General features: G+C 32.1%; 5 protein-coding genes across 10 annotated transcripts in view; 2 read left to right on the top strand and 3 right to left on the bottom strand.

Annotated features, from left to right (window-relative positions):
- LOC108738147 (T-cell activation inhibitor, mitochondrial) overlaps positions 1-4,230 on the bottom strand; it is a 16,179-nt gene extending 11,949 nt beyond the window's left edge. Inside the window, exons 1-10 of one of the 2 annotated variants that reach the window (XM_018471409.2) lie at positions 3,867-4,230; positions 3,697-3,811; positions 3,521-3,638; positions 2,988-3,467; positions 2,841-2,932; positions 2,675-2,775; positions 2,479-2,622; positions 2,290-2,421; positions 1,604-1,838; positions 1,063-1,080 (exon numbers count right to left, since the gene is read on the bottom strand). In XM_018471409.2, coding sequence (XP_018326911.1) covers positions 1,604-1,838; positions 2,290-2,421; positions 2,479-2,622; positions 2,675-2,775; positions 2,841-2,932; positions 2,988-3,467; positions 3,521-3,638; positions 3,697-3,811; positions 3,867-3,889 — 1,440 coding nt within the window. In that variant the 5' untranslated portion in view covers positions 3,890-4,230 and the 3' untranslated portion in view covers positions 1,063-1,080. Of the gene's footprint in view, positions 1-1,062; positions 1,081-1,603; positions 1,839-2,289; positions 2,422-2,478; positions 2,623-2,674; positions 2,776-2,840; positions 2,933-2,987; positions 3,468-3,520; positions 3,639-3,696; positions 3,812-3,866 lie in introns of those variants that run through there. The other variant, XR_003231004.1, reaches the window with a different exon arrangement.
- A 487-nt stretch (positions 4,231-4,717) lies between these two features.
- LOC108738108 (RNA-binding protein 39) lies at positions 4,718-9,114 on the bottom strand. Its single transcript, XM_018471348.1, has 8 exons — positions 9,031-9,114; positions 8,827-8,915; positions 6,965-7,023; positions 6,641-6,910; positions 6,152-6,542; positions 5,825-6,091; positions 5,413-5,765; positions 4,718-5,326 (listed from the first exon to the last, which is right to left on the bottom strand). The coding sequence occupies exons 2-8, from the start codon at positions 8,878-8,880 to the stop codon at positions 5,035-5,037; spliced, it is 1,686 nt and encodes a 561-aa protein (XP_018326850.1). The 5' UTR covers positions 8,881-8,915; positions 9,031-9,114; the 3' UTR covers positions 4,718-5,034.
- A 101-nt stretch (positions 9,115-9,215) lies between these two features.
- On the top strand, positions 9,216-10,502 carry LOC108738113. Of its 2 annotated transcripts, XM_018471356.2 has the most exons (4): positions 9,216-9,492; positions 9,545-9,855; positions 9,905-10,022; positions 10,323-10,502. In XM_018471356.2, exons 1-4 carry the CDS (start codon positions 9,478-9,480, stop codon positions 10,494-10,496), a joined length of 618 nt encoding a protein of 205 aa, XP_018326858.1. In that variant the 5' UTR covers positions 9,216-9,477; the 3' UTR covers positions 10,497-10,502. The 2 variants fall into 2 exon arrangements, with proteins under 2 accessions (XP_018326858.1, XP_025829536.1); XM_025973751.1 differs by lacking the exon at positions 10,323-10,502 and having other exon boundaries at positions 9,910-10,001.
- Positions 10,503-10,634: 132 nt separating this feature from the next.
- LOC108738110 (neuroguidin) lies at positions 10,635-12,485 on the bottom strand. The gene is made up of 3 exons (XM_018471353.2): positions 12,442-12,485; positions 11,680-12,205; positions 10,635-11,597 (listed from the first exon to the last, which is right to left on the bottom strand). The coding sequence occupies exons 1-3, from the start codon at positions 12,448-12,450 to the stop codon at positions 11,236-11,238; spliced, it is 897 nt and encodes a 298-aa protein (XP_018326855.1). The 5' UTR covers positions 12,451-12,485; the 3' UTR covers positions 10,635-11,235.
- Positions 12,486-12,819: 334 nt separating this feature from the next.
- The window catches only part of LOC108738093 (E3 ubiquitin-protein ligase MIB2), a 10,651-nt gene continuing 9,407 nt past the window's right edge, over positions 12,820-14,063 (top strand). For 2 of the 4 annotated variants that reach the window (XM_025973646.1, XM_025973644.1), the window contains exons 1-5: positions 12,820-13,200; positions 13,258-13,425; positions 13,484-13,655; positions 13,707-13,822; positions 13,883-14,035. In XM_025973646.1, the coding sequence (XP_025829431.1) occupies positions 13,143-13,200; positions 13,258-13,425; positions 13,484-13,655; positions 13,707-13,822; positions 13,883-14,035 (667 nt within the window). In that variant the 5' untranslated portion in view covers positions 12,820-13,142. Of the gene's footprint in view, positions 13,201-13,257; positions 13,426-13,483; positions 13,656-13,706; positions 13,823-13,882; positions 14,053-14,063 lie in introns of all 4 variants that reach the window. The other 2 variants (XM_025973654.1, XM_025973650.1) reach the window with 1 other exon arrangement.

Below are 14,063 nucleotides of genomic sequence, written 5' to 3'. Positions count from 1 at the left end.
AGAATGATATGATGCGAAATTCATCTCAAAATAAATCATCGCAACCCATCCTTTAAAGATATATAAGGACCAATGGAATAATCAAAATAACGTTAATACAATGTAGTCTTTTATTTTTTTAATTAATCATTGTAATTAAATTTAATCTCAAAATGAAACTACGTCTTTTAGGTGTCTAATTTTTACAAAAAATCTTGTTTTTTAATTAAACAAAAGTCGTCTTCACAAACGTGAGTGCTACTAATTTCATTCTTCTTACATTCTTATAATTATAATAAAAACAGATCAACTGATTGTCTATAAAACACATGTATATATAAAATTACTACTAAAACAACTTTCAGCCTCAAATAATTAAAGGTATTAAAAAGAATTAACATGCACGTATTATCTTTTCAAAAAGCACTTAAAATTTTATTGACACTCTTATCATTGTAGGTAATCCCAAGGACCACGAAGTCGTAACGCTAATTGCATATCTTTTGGAAATAAAGTTATTCTTCTACAATGCAATGCACACAAGTAACTGTCCTCAAAAAGATGAACCATATAAGCTTCTGCAGATTCTTGTAATGCTAATAAGGTCTCTGCTTGAATTCGAAGATTAGGATTAAGTTCTCCCAGTACTTCTTTTACAACTCTGGCAAAACACAGTTTTGGTATCAAAAGCGCAGTAGTCAACTGAAGTCTTCTCACTTCTCTCATGGTCTTTACGCTAACAGTAAACATTTTTGAGCCTATCATGAGGACATTCTTTCTGGTGGGTTTTCTTTTCTTAGTTGTATTAGAAGAACTTGAATTTTTATCGGTGACATTATGCAGGCTGTTGTGACTAGTTCCTGAACGTGACCGTGAATGCTTTCTTCTCACCATTACTCAACAATTTTTATTTAAAACAAATAAATGAAATTTAAATATTCTTCTAATTTAACCTCAACCATACGTACAAACAAATTTTGAAATTTAACGGTTGCATTGACAACTTGACAACACAATCCTTAAAAGTCACTAGAACAGTTACATACTAGGTAGTGCCCAAATAACAGCTATCCGGTTGTTTTCTTTTTAAAACGATGCATCCTGTATTAAAAACAAAATGTTAATAAAATACATAAATAAATTTCTTTTTGCAATAACTTACCTTTCAACAGTAGCTGCGATTGGAAACATAAATAGCAGATATTTTCAACTATTGCAGCACATTCACAATAAGAATTCTTAACAAAACCGAACGTAATGGCGATTAAACGATAAAAAAGTACATTCATTTGTAATGTTTTCTTATAATATTTCATCTCAAACCGAAAGAATCCTAAAATCTGACATGAATGGGCTAATTTGTTCCAAATTACTATTTGCGTTACTATCCAGAATACCGCATCTTCGAAACTACTTTTAGCAAGTTAATAAAGTTACGCAAACGTAGAATAGCCTGTATATTAAATAATTATACCTATTAGGTTCCGCAGAGGAGACTTATTGGATTATTTCTCTTATTGTCTGCCTTTTATTGTATCGTTGTCTTTATCTTCGTAGATATAAACATCATAGCCATTAAATATCAACAATAAAACGACTAAAAATAATTTTTTGAGAGAATTACCTAAATGGCCCAGTTCCAAGGAATGCAAACGACGCCGTCCGATAAGACCGAGTAATAATTGGTGATATGGAGACAGACATCCTTTAACACGGGCTGCAACTCATCCTGGAACTTCAACAACCTCTGACAGCACTCTATCATTACATCAGGAGAGACGCTGTCGTCTTTGAATAAATCAGTCAGATGCAAGGCGTCGATACACTTTTGCTGTAAGGACTGCTCTAAATATTGATTTCTAAAATATTTAACAAAATATTAATTGGAATTATATTTAAGATAACATTTACTCATTATAAAATATAAGTTATTTTCCTTAATAGGAAGTGTAAACAGCCTGTGTTATTTACAAATATTTATATTAATTTGTACTAGTTCTTCCCCCTGCCCCCGGCCATTTTTATTACTCCCCTATGACGTAGTGTCGGCCATCATTCTTTTCTGATTGTTGCAGTTGTAGGCCATCATTCTTTTTCAATTGTTGTCGCATTGTTACTGATGTCGGCCATTATGGTTTTTAATAGATGTATAGTAAACAATGATTAAAATTTAAAGGAATTGTTTTGAATAGGTACGCAACACATCGTACAATTCAGCATAAGAAATTACTAACATTCGTTTTTGTAATACTACATTGCCCTGTGCTGACGGCACCTATAATTTCTTTTATACATAGATAAGATTCTTACGTTTTATACTTTTCCATTTTCTTAGCTGCCTCCTCTAAATTGCGTGTTATGAAATTGACCATTAGGACCCCAGGACAAGAAGCTGGAACCATTATCTGACCTGTGTGGGAAAGCATTAATGGGCCAGACTCACTACAAAACCAAATAAGCCTGAGAATAAACATTTAACTCATATCTAAAAGAAAGTACCTATCAACAACGAGTTCATATTCCTTTAGGGTCTTAGGCCATTCTTTTGGAAAACTTCTCCTGCTTAAATAATCATTTAAAGCTGTCGTTATCTTCTTCAAATTATTTTCATACTCTTCAGCTAAAATTTTAGGCATAAATTTCCTAAAAGACCGTTTTATAAACATAAAAGTATATATTTCTAAGGTATCCTCACCGTCTGCCAATTTTTATGTCTCTCAATACTTGTGAAACGCATTTTTCGAATAGTGGAATACGTAATAGAGCTTTGTCATACTTTTTTACATTATGCAACAACTATGAACAGATTAAAAAAATGTTAAACAAAAATTGATTATGTATTAAATCAGAACTGCTCTTACATCAAGCCAATTATGACGGACTTCACCACTGTTAAGCATTATATGTCCATCTAAACTGACCCCTGTGAATCCAGCAAATACAAGTATTCTCCCTAAAATACAAGAATAAAAAACCAACATATTATTATCAATTACTGAAATAATTACCTTTTAGTATTTGCATTGGTTGTGGATGCTGCTCTCCCAATGCCATGAGAGCTTGCAGACAACCCTTAAAATGTTGTTCATTCCAGCCACAGTCCCAGCGGACTTCTTGCAAACCCCACTTTTGTATCAGTTCATTTCGTAACCGTTTAATGTCAGATCTAACAGGTATCTGTGTTTTTGACTTGTCAAGGGCAACTTTATAGTTTTTCTCTAGCCAATATCTTAGCCTATTAGATTCCCTTTCTAAGTCAATTTTCTTTTTCAAAATAAACATTCCAAACAGCGGATCATCCTCCTTTATATTTGTAAAGTCAACATTATAATGTGTCTTTTTTTCAGTAAATAAAGGATCTGTAAATTTCTCAGTCTTTGGTAACCCATCCACATATTTGGTAGAAAGCTTTAAACTTTGAAGAATAGAGGTAACAGTGCTTCTTATGTCCTTTTCATTTAGTTGAATATTAACCAGCTTAAATAGTCCTGAAATTTTATGTGCAGGAGTGAAAATTATTATAAGAGTAAAATCTACTTACCTTCATCTTTGTTCTTTTCTCTTACGTAAAATTTCAAATGTACAGGCTTTACAGGACGATTTTTCTGTAGGCATTCTATAAAGGAACTTAACTGTTGCAAAGAAGTCTCATTAGTCATCTATAAACAAAGCAAAACCATTTATCAACTGAATTTTATAATACAAATAACACTTAACTCTTTGGCTGGGATACTGTCCAAAAAGATCAGGATGCACGGAAAAGTAAAAGGGTCTTAGGGCTGTAGACACCTCCGTAGTTGTCATATATCGTAAATTAACATTTCGAGGAATTCTAAAATTAACAACAACAATAACAAGAATTCAAAAGAAATGCGTTATACACTTACTGTCTTATACCTTGGCAAAACATGATTACACGTAAAATAGTAATAACAGATTGAATCTAGACATTTTTAAGGTAAATATAAATCATAATAAGTGGTTATCAATATATAAATATAAACGCCACAGTTAATTTTGGTAAACAATGTTCAAAACACATGACCTTCACAACGACGTGCCTTTAAATGTCAATGACGTATTTCAGAAATTAATAACAAATTAATTACTATCATTTACAAAACGTGATAAATAAAGTCATTTTAAATTAATAGTAAAACGCAATAATAATAATAATTAAATAAGTGATAATGTATGTTAAATAGTTGGATTAAAATAGCGGGTTCTTATGTATGATACTTAGCCCATGGAGGTAGACCACCCACAATGCCCAACGGTTTTAATTTAATCTATACGTACTTTAAATTAAAATTAAAAGTACACATTTTTAATATTCTTAATAATAAATGACTAAAAAATACCCCTTGTATAATTATGTATATATATATAATTGATGTGCAGAGTTAAAAAATTAGATAAAATAAAAAAACGATAAAAAAATACTTTCTTTTTCTTGATAAATTAATTATAATAGTAGCAAATTAACACAGTACTTAATTAAGATGCAGAAGAATGTAATTAGTAAAACACAATTCACTCCAAGGCGGTACCTTTAACACCTCACAAACATATTTCAAGTTTAAAGGGAAACAGCTGATGATATAACTAAAAACCACATACAATAATTATATTTTATTCTTTAGTAGTTATGTTACCAATCGGTAAGAAATTATTATATAATAATAATTGTTCTTCTTATACAATTATGATGACCTGAAGAGGTAAAAAAAACACCTAATTACATTCTAATACATAAACGAGGACTTTATTTACAGGTGTACTATATAATAAACTAAAAAAAATAAAGGAAAAAATATAATACATATACAATCAAAATTCAACATGAATAAAGGAAAGTTATTTACGAGTCCCAACCGTATACATAAAAAGAAAACTAAACGGTCCACTATTACACTTCCAAGACCTTGAATTACTTACATTTCTCCTCTTTGTGAGACTTCCCATACATGACCAACATACAACAATTGTGTTGAAGGTTTTTCTTTTTCTCTGAAATTTTTTCTCTCACTCTCATTTCCTGTATGCTTCCAACTCTTACGGTCTCTTGCCGCTGGGTAGAAGAAGCTGCGTTGTGGTCATAGCGTCAGGGAATAACGAATGGTAATTAAGAAGGGGCACGTAGGCCGCGGTAATGACTCTTCCGGCAAACCATCTACCATGTAGGGAATTGACAGAGGCTACGGCTGTCGCTATCGACGGACATTTCACGTACACGTTGCCCTGGGGTGAGCCCTTGTCCACGTAGACGTGGAGGACACCGCCGTGTTTATTGCACTCTTCGATTACGTCGTCACGGATCTCCACGTCCCAATTTGGATTCGACTCTCTGAAAACACAACAAAAAATATAGGTATCAATAAAATGGAAATACGATTGGCAATTTCTAAATTAATAAATAAGAGTAAAACTTACGTGCTTGGGTCAAACATGTTACTGAGCATAAAACACTGCGTTGCAATCGGAGGGGTGGAATGCGTTTGTACCTGGGGAACCACAGGTTGTCCTGTGGCCATGCTGAGGGCGTTAGCAGCGGCCGCAGGTACCTGCAGACCTGCGCCTTCAGCCAATTTAAACATTAACTGCAACCGACCTGTTGCTCCCAAGTCAATTCCCGACCGATCTAACTCATCTGAGTCAAGTATCGATGGTCCTTGTGATTGTAGATCCAACCTCTCTGTCACATTACCCACCTTCATTGGCCGACCAGCCAATTCGAATCCGTTTAACTGTTCTAACGCCTTTTTGGCATCTTCGCAATTATGAAACTAAAAATTAGTTATGATTAAAATGAGATTTATAATTAAAAAATCATTATAAAACTCACCGTTATGAAACCGTAACCTTTAGAACGTCCGGTTTCTGGGTCCATAATTAGCTGTATGTTGTCTATTTTTCCAAATGGTTCAAAGATACCCCTCAGCATATCCTCAGTTATGTTAAAATGCAATGATCCAACGTAAAGACGCATAGGGCCCGTCATTGTTTTAGGCATAAGATTGGGCATCGAGTTGCCCATGCGGTTCTTTTCAGCTTGAGTGTGCTGCACTATAATCGGAACGCCCAGAAGTTTCTGGCCAGAAAGGCCCAAAGCCTGAAACAACAAAAGACAAATTATTTTATTAAACATAAGTTTACAAATAAAAACGCTTACCAATGCCACACTTTCAGGGTCTTTGAACTCAATGTAAGCGATGCCCTTAAATCGTCTCGTTTTGTTACAAGTGATCAGACGAACGTCACGAACTTTTCCAACGGAACTGAAAAATTCTTCGAGATCGCGGGCACGAACTCTCTGAGAAAGCTGCATCACGAATACAGTCCTCGCGTCCCTTTCTTCCGGACTAAGTTCTTCCAAGGGTGAAGCGCTGCGTCTTACCAAACCCAACGGTGATCGACCAGCCTTTTTGAAAGGAGGTCGTACAGGAGAAGGCGATCGCTTTCTAGGGATTTCCTTGAAGGGCGCGGCACGTCCTCCACGACTACGACTCCTACGATCACGACTGCGACTTCTACGATCACGACTCCTGCTCCTTCTTTTTTTACTGAAATAAGCAAATGTAATAAGTAATATTTACTGTAAAATAACCATTTACCATAAGATAAGTAGAAATAGAAAATAAACAAACAATCAAAAAGTCACCTTTTGTCCCTTGATCTACTACGCTTGTCTTTGGATTTCGATCGTCTTCGGTCTCGAGACCTAGATCTGCGATCTCTTGTCTTCTTTGGATCACGACTCCTACTTCTCTGCTTCCTGTCTTTCTCGCGGCTCTTCCGTTTATCTTTCCTGTCCCTGGAACGACTACGACTTTTCCTGCCCTTACTAACACTCCTTCTTCGACTTCTACTCCGACTTTTACGCGATTTGCTGATGCTACGACGACGACTCCTGCTCCTGCTACGGTGCTTGCTGAAAAATAACCGTTAAGAAAAAGTGTTAATTTATTGTATTGAAAATATTTACTCAGAAGATCTTCTTTTTCCATTGAATCCATTCTCCTTAATTTTGCCATTGTTTTCGTCCTACGAACAGCACAATGTGTGAAGACGGGCCATTGAAGAAGGCGAAAAACAGAAAGCATTAATTACTAAGTCAAAACAAACAACCAGTGCTGAACAACAAAATAATAAATATACAAATGTTTGTCCGCACTGGATCTATTATTAATAATTTTTCTTATAAATTAATGTCTAAAACCGAATACGCACAACGTTTCTTGAGAATTTCATTACATATATAAATATCAAAATAAAAAAACCGATAAATAGGAAAGACTGAATGTACTTTTGTGTGCGTATTGGTTTTAAAAAGGAAAGGAGAAAAACACAAAAAGAATAACGAGATTTGCATCTCCAAACGGCAAGTAATTCTTTCGGTAATGCTCTTGAAGCAGGGGGACCGTACGATGCCGAAACAAAACGTGTGTCGTCTAGCCAGAACTAGACTTACCGTAGTGAAGCCCTAACTAAGGTACTGCATGGAAAACTTGATCCAGATCAAAATTTCTGAAAAAATACACCCAGTAAGACCAGTCGTAACGATCGTGTGTTTGTTTTTGTTTTATATTTCAAATCAAAACGTTCATGCATCATCTCAAATTTATCACTTCAAAATTTTGATGTTTTTTTAATAAATTTGAAATAAATCGTCATCACTTATGCATGAACAATTACAACAGAAATAAATAAAAATGTTAAACAGTCTGAAGGTATGCTAAGTCCTACTTCAACCTTAAGTCACTCGTTTTATATGGACGGCAACAGTAATTGGACGAATGTGGCTTGTAAAGCCTCCTGACCAGCTATGGAGGTCTTCCAGTACGTCCTAGGGCGAGAAAGTTTCCAGTCAGCAATACCGTTTACAAATATAATACAAATTATTACCACTCCAATGCTTTTTTTTTTTATTGCCCATTTAACAAATACACAAAATAAGCTTTTATTCATCTAAATATCGAATTACTAAATTTATTCCTTTCATTCAACTTTGGTATAATTTTCTCTTTAAAATCAAACAATAATATGTATATTGATTATAGAGATATTGATAATAAAACAAAATAATATAATTGAATAATTTTATAAATAGATATACTTTTCATTGAACTATTATAAAATACCAAAATTTGTGAATAGGTATAAGTAAATTTTAATATTTTAATTAATAGTTAAATATGAAGTATATTACTTGTTTAGTTAAAAAAGCAGGCATGTTGTAATAAATTATTTAACTTAGGGATTACTGAAATATGTCATCTATTTTGTAACTTTTGACATTAAAGAAAATTATATCACAAAGTTATAGGAAATTTCAACAGCCTCATGTAGGTACATAAACAAATAAAAGAACACTTTTCAAAGCATTCTCAATCATTTGAAATAGAACCCCTACATATTAAAATAAAATATACTTAAGCCATGGAATCAGTACCTGTGCTCAACATGTGAAGGTGGCGTTAACCCGTTATTAACCTCATAAGTCTAAAATAACAAAATCAGGGTGTGAAGTACAACGGTATGGAAATAGTTACACAAATGAATAAAACTCCATCATCAATTGGTAAGTCCTTTTTGTTATATATTGTTTTGTTCTATTTGAACTTCCATCAAAGATATGTTAATTAACAAACTATTATTTTATAATTAATGGAATACTTCCTATATGTGTACATGTAATGTCAAGTAGTAATAAGATTACTCATACTAAAAATAGTTTGTTACATCATATGTCTTTTTAAAAAGAACTTACCACTTGAAAATACTAAAATCGTTAACTCATTATAAAATGATACGAATGTTGCGATGCTATTAAAATAAATAACTTACATCCTTTTTATATGGGGCTTCTAACATAGCTTCGACATCAAAATCTTCGGCCATCTTGTTTCCAAGTTAATCAGTGAAGAAATCAAAAACTAAAAACACGTCCACGTCAATTCAATAATCTTACTGGAACGTTTTAAAGATAAACTTATTTAATAAATATTTGATTTATAATTGTAATAAATTATTATAAAGTCAAATAATTACAATTTTCGCGGTTACCAGACTACGACAACAACACCCCGACAAATTCTAGAAAACAATAATCGGAATGAAGTTGCAACAAATTTTACAATTTGGAGCAATATTGCCAATACAAGAAATACCAACAAAAATCGTATTCTAACAAAAATACACTACATAAAGAATTAGAACTACATAAACGGTTAATTATTAAAAACGATATTGTATTGAGAAATATAGCTGCAACTAATATTATAAAACCAATTTAAATAACCATCCACTATTAAATTAATTCAACACTACTAAATTTTCACAGTTCACCTAATATTGGTGAATTTTAATATATCGTACGTCATATCCTTCGCAAAAGGGCGCCTCTTTTAAACGTCAAACAACTTGCACTTGTTTATTTAATTTTATTGACGTGAATAAGCTTTTTTTTTTAGATTATTTTATTAATTTTTTTGAATAATGGCTCCATTTTTGGTAAAAAAAACACACTAAACCTACCAGATAAAATATTTAAACAAATTTACAGCTTACAGTATCAAAAGAGGGACCCCCAGAGAGCCGCAACAAAAGAATAATATTTACAGAAAACATTTACAACCCCATAGTAAAAGTTACGGGATGGCAAAACGAAAGGGAAGGTCACCCTAAAGATAACGACCCTTATCGACCTTTCGAAAGAAATTTACATTTGGCTACTTACAACAGATTAGGGTGTTTTCCAGATGAACCCTTACAAAGTACAACCCATGCAATGTTAGAGGACGCAATTAAATATAAGAACGATTATTATATTCCAAATACAAATAAATACATGGTTAATTATTACGCGTTTCACGAGTAAGAAGAAAAGTTTATATATTTTGCCCATTTATAATTTCTTATGTAGTACAGGACCTTGTGAGAAGGCTGAAACTCAGGAGACTCCCTGCTCAATATGTGTTTGTAATTATGAGACAACTATGCAAGCTAGTTATGCCCCACCTCGCCCTATAATCATGCAGAGGGTGCGTTTAATTAGAATTAAGTGTAAAAGAAATAATCTTTGTAGAGTTTCAAACCTAAAAAAGTAATCTAACAAATATCTAACTTATATATAAGTAAATATTAAAAGCACATTCGTTTTCATGTGGGATTGAAACTGGAATACTAGGAATAAGTTTCTTTTTTGACCCTAATTATCTTATGAATCAAAATTGTAATATTTATTTTAGTGCAATGTTTTTGAAATATTTGTGCTTAACAATATACACTGGTCCTGAATCGGTTAATTGTATATTTTTATATTTTACTTTTCTATCTTTCAGGTATCTTTTAAAACAATTCCATTTGAACAATATAGGAAAGTCAAATGGGCAACTAACTATCCACTACAAAGTAATACTAAATTTTGGGATGATATACTGTCAGAGCAAATATGCAGAACACAAATTAGAAATGGTGCTAAAAATGCTCCTTTGAAAAGGATTAATGAACTTTAGAAATAATACTAAGAATTAGTATGACCTCTAATAGTAACGTATTTATTTTAAAATAAAATAGAACATACTGTAAATCTAATAATAATTGTTGTTATAAAAATGTGACTTTATCATCTTGAAAATTAATTATTACATTTGTACTAATAAGCTCTCGTTTTTATTTCTCTTCTTAATTACACTGATTGAAATATGCTTAATTATTCTTGAGAAATGATAAACATACGAGAGAAATTACTATGAATCAAAAGACTACGAACAACGCAAGTAACAAGTAAAAAACTTAACAAGCATTTAAACAAAATATTAACATTAAATATAAAAAAAAACTCGTTAATCTTTGAAGACAAACCATTCAACTTCCAATATTGTTAAAATACTTATTACTACATACACAAAGAATAAAAGAAAATAAAAACGATTAAATATGATTCATAATAAGTATTTCTTTCCTTTGCAAATCAAATGCAAGACAAGTAGTAATTCTAAAGTTCACAAAACTATTTTTTCAAGACACTAAATTATAGACATTTTACTTGATCTGCCACACTTATTCTTTTTTTTTTACTTGAAAGCTGTTGAAAAAGTAGTACAGCCTTTTGAATAACATTTAAGTTATTTTTTCTTCTTTAACAACAGCTGAGTAGAAGTACTTAATAAAATAAAAATTGTTATAAATTGAAAATAAAAATGTACAACACCCTGTACTTGTAATAACAGCAATAAGAAACAAACAAATTTGTCAGTGAAATCGTTTTCTTTTAAAATTCTTTTTACCTTTACCTTTCATAGATGATTTACGTTTTGTACTTTTCTTGTTTGATCCAAAATCGGTCAATTCGTGTCCTAATGATCCCATGGTAGTCAGCTTCTTTCTCATTTGCTTTTCAACTTTTGTAACAGGCAAACGAGTTAAATATTCCTCCTCATATTCCTGGCGTTCCTTCTGTTGCTTAGTTAAGATTTGCTGAGCACGATTATTTTGAGCAATTTCAACAGGAGTATCCAAATATTCCTCTTTTAGTTCTTCAATGACTGAAGTTGAAAGTGCATGTTTCTTATTTCTTTCATGAGCCCTCTTATTACGTTCCACAGCAGTATCATCTATATAAGGGAAAAATAAAAGCAATATATTTTGGAGGTAGTCTTTAAAACTACTCTCTACTACACAAATAAAAATTCTTACCCATAAAGTGAACAGCTGCTAATTTGGGAGGAACATAAACATTTTTTGATTTTGCACTCTTAACATTTTCTTCTGAATTATCACTGTCCTCATCAGAATCACTGTCACTGTTATCCATAAGACTCTTTGGATTTGCTTTATAAAGTGTAGCATCATCAGCTTCTCTTCCACTAACAGCTGTCTTAACTAGTTTGTCTATTTGATATTTTAGTTTGTGATCAATGGGTCTAATTTTCTCCAGTACTGTTCTCAATTCAATTAAGCGATCTATACAAGGATCACCTTCAATATTTTCTCCAGAACATTTCCTTAATACAATAAAAGTTAAATTTATTAAGTAGCTTAAGAGTGTGTGATATTTCATCTCTAGAAAACTGAGACCCTGGTCTGTGGAAATTTCACCTTTCCTTACTCTTTGAAGCATATTATCAACGAGAGAGGCAACATGTTGTGTACTTGAATTCATTTCATTTAACAGTATTAAAGCTTGGGGGAGATTTGGATGTCCCATGGCACCTTCAGGAGCCTAAAATTATTTGGAAAATCAACTTTATCACTACTTCTGCAAAGTGAAATTGTACGAAAAATGACACCAGCCTTTAAAAACCAAAATCGATTTTGGCCTTTTTTTCTTTTTATTAATCAGATCACGCCATTTTATAAGGGTGAGGGTAAAAAAAACCCAACAAAAACACTCTTTTTTTCGTTGAATTTCTAAGAGTCCAGCCTTTTTGGCTTGTTAAAGTAACAAAAATAACTCACCTGAACCATTTTTAATCAATATATAATAGATTGTACTCTTTCTTTTAAAACAATTTTAATTTAAAGCACGTGTTATTAAAGTTTTCATCGGTTATATTTCTTTGTTTCTTTCATTCGTTCCATTTTTTGCAATTAACTGTGTTTACATTACCCCTACTATTTAAAATTTGTAGTTTGAAAAGAATGATAAATATTAACAAACAAAAATTGTTGTTTTATTCTTATTAAGACTGTAAGATAAAGCATTTTTCGTCTAAAACTTTTTTGTAAGATAATATCGCTGTTTTATATAATAACTTTGTAACAATTCTAAAACTAATGGATACAAGTGGTAGTGCAGACACATTTTAAATTTTGCAATAAAAAACCACCTGCTGCCATCTTTTAGCAAAATCTCATTGACAATCTTTAATTGACAACACAAAAACAAATAATTTACCCCTTTAATGAATAACATTTATCATTTAAATGATAAGTGAAGATTATTGTTTCCCGTTTTAAATAAATGTATGCTTATCAAGATAATATTACCATTATTAGTGAGTGTACAGTGACATCGTTTAACATAGACAGGATGTGAAGCTTGAATTTTATTTGTGGACGTAGTTTCTACCCCCTTTAATAATTTGTTCAATAGTAGCTGTTATTAACTTCCAGCATGCCAGTTTAGTTAATAGACAACACTCATCGACTCAATTAAAATGTTGGTTCCTGGAATAAGGATTGTTAGGGGGCCTGACTGGTCATGGTCAGATCAAGGTAATTATTGTTTATATTATATTGTCAAGTATAAATGGATTACTTTTTAATCGATAGACGGTGGTGAAGGCCATGTTGGCACTGTTTGTGAAATTGGAAAACCAGGAACAATGGGTTCACCTGACAAGACGGTTGTTATACAATGGGACAATGGAACACGCACAAATTACAGAATTGGCTATTTGGGAAAGTATGATTTGAGAGTGATTGATAATGCACAAATTGGTAATTAATGTTTAAATTGAAAAGAAATTTAATTATATCATGTAACTGTTGTTGACAGGTGTTAAACACCAAAATATTGTATGTGATGGGTGTAAGAATCAAGGAATAGCAGGTATGCGTTATAAATGCAGTGTTTGCTATGATTATGACTTGTGTTATATGTGTTATCATGGAGGTAAACATGATCTAACCCATGTTTTTAAAAGATATGACTCCACAACCTCATTAGGGTAAATAAATATGTCTTTTATAAATATTTTATAAACTTCAAATCTTTTTAGAACTGATTTGCCCCCTAGAAAGAATGGAAGAAGATGTGAGTTGAAAGGTATATTTGCGGATGCAATTGTGGCAAGAGGTTTTAACTGGGAATGGGGAGATCAAGATGGGGGAGAAGGTACTTTATATAATATTAATAATTAAAAGTTATTACACTTTTAAAAAATTAAATGTTCAGGAAAAATGGGCAAAGTATTGGATATAAGGGGTTGGGATAATGAAAGTAGTAGATCTGTAGCTAATGTAACATGGTTTTCTGGCTCAACAAACGTTTACAGGCTTGGCCATAAAGGAAATTGTGATATCAAATTTATTGAATCTTCCTCAGGAGGTTTCTATTACCCTGAAGCCCTAACTAA

Source organism: Agrilus planipennis, unplaced genomic scaffold (assembly GCF_000699045.2).
Source record: "Agrilus planipennis isolate EAB-ADULT unplaced genomic scaffold, Apla_2.0 scaffold128, whole genome shotgun sequence".
Lineage (NCBI taxonomy): Eukaryota > Metazoa > Arthropoda > Insecta > Coleoptera > Buprestidae > Agrilus > Agrilus planipennis.
This window is presented reverse-complemented; position numbering and strand designations above follow the sequence as displayed.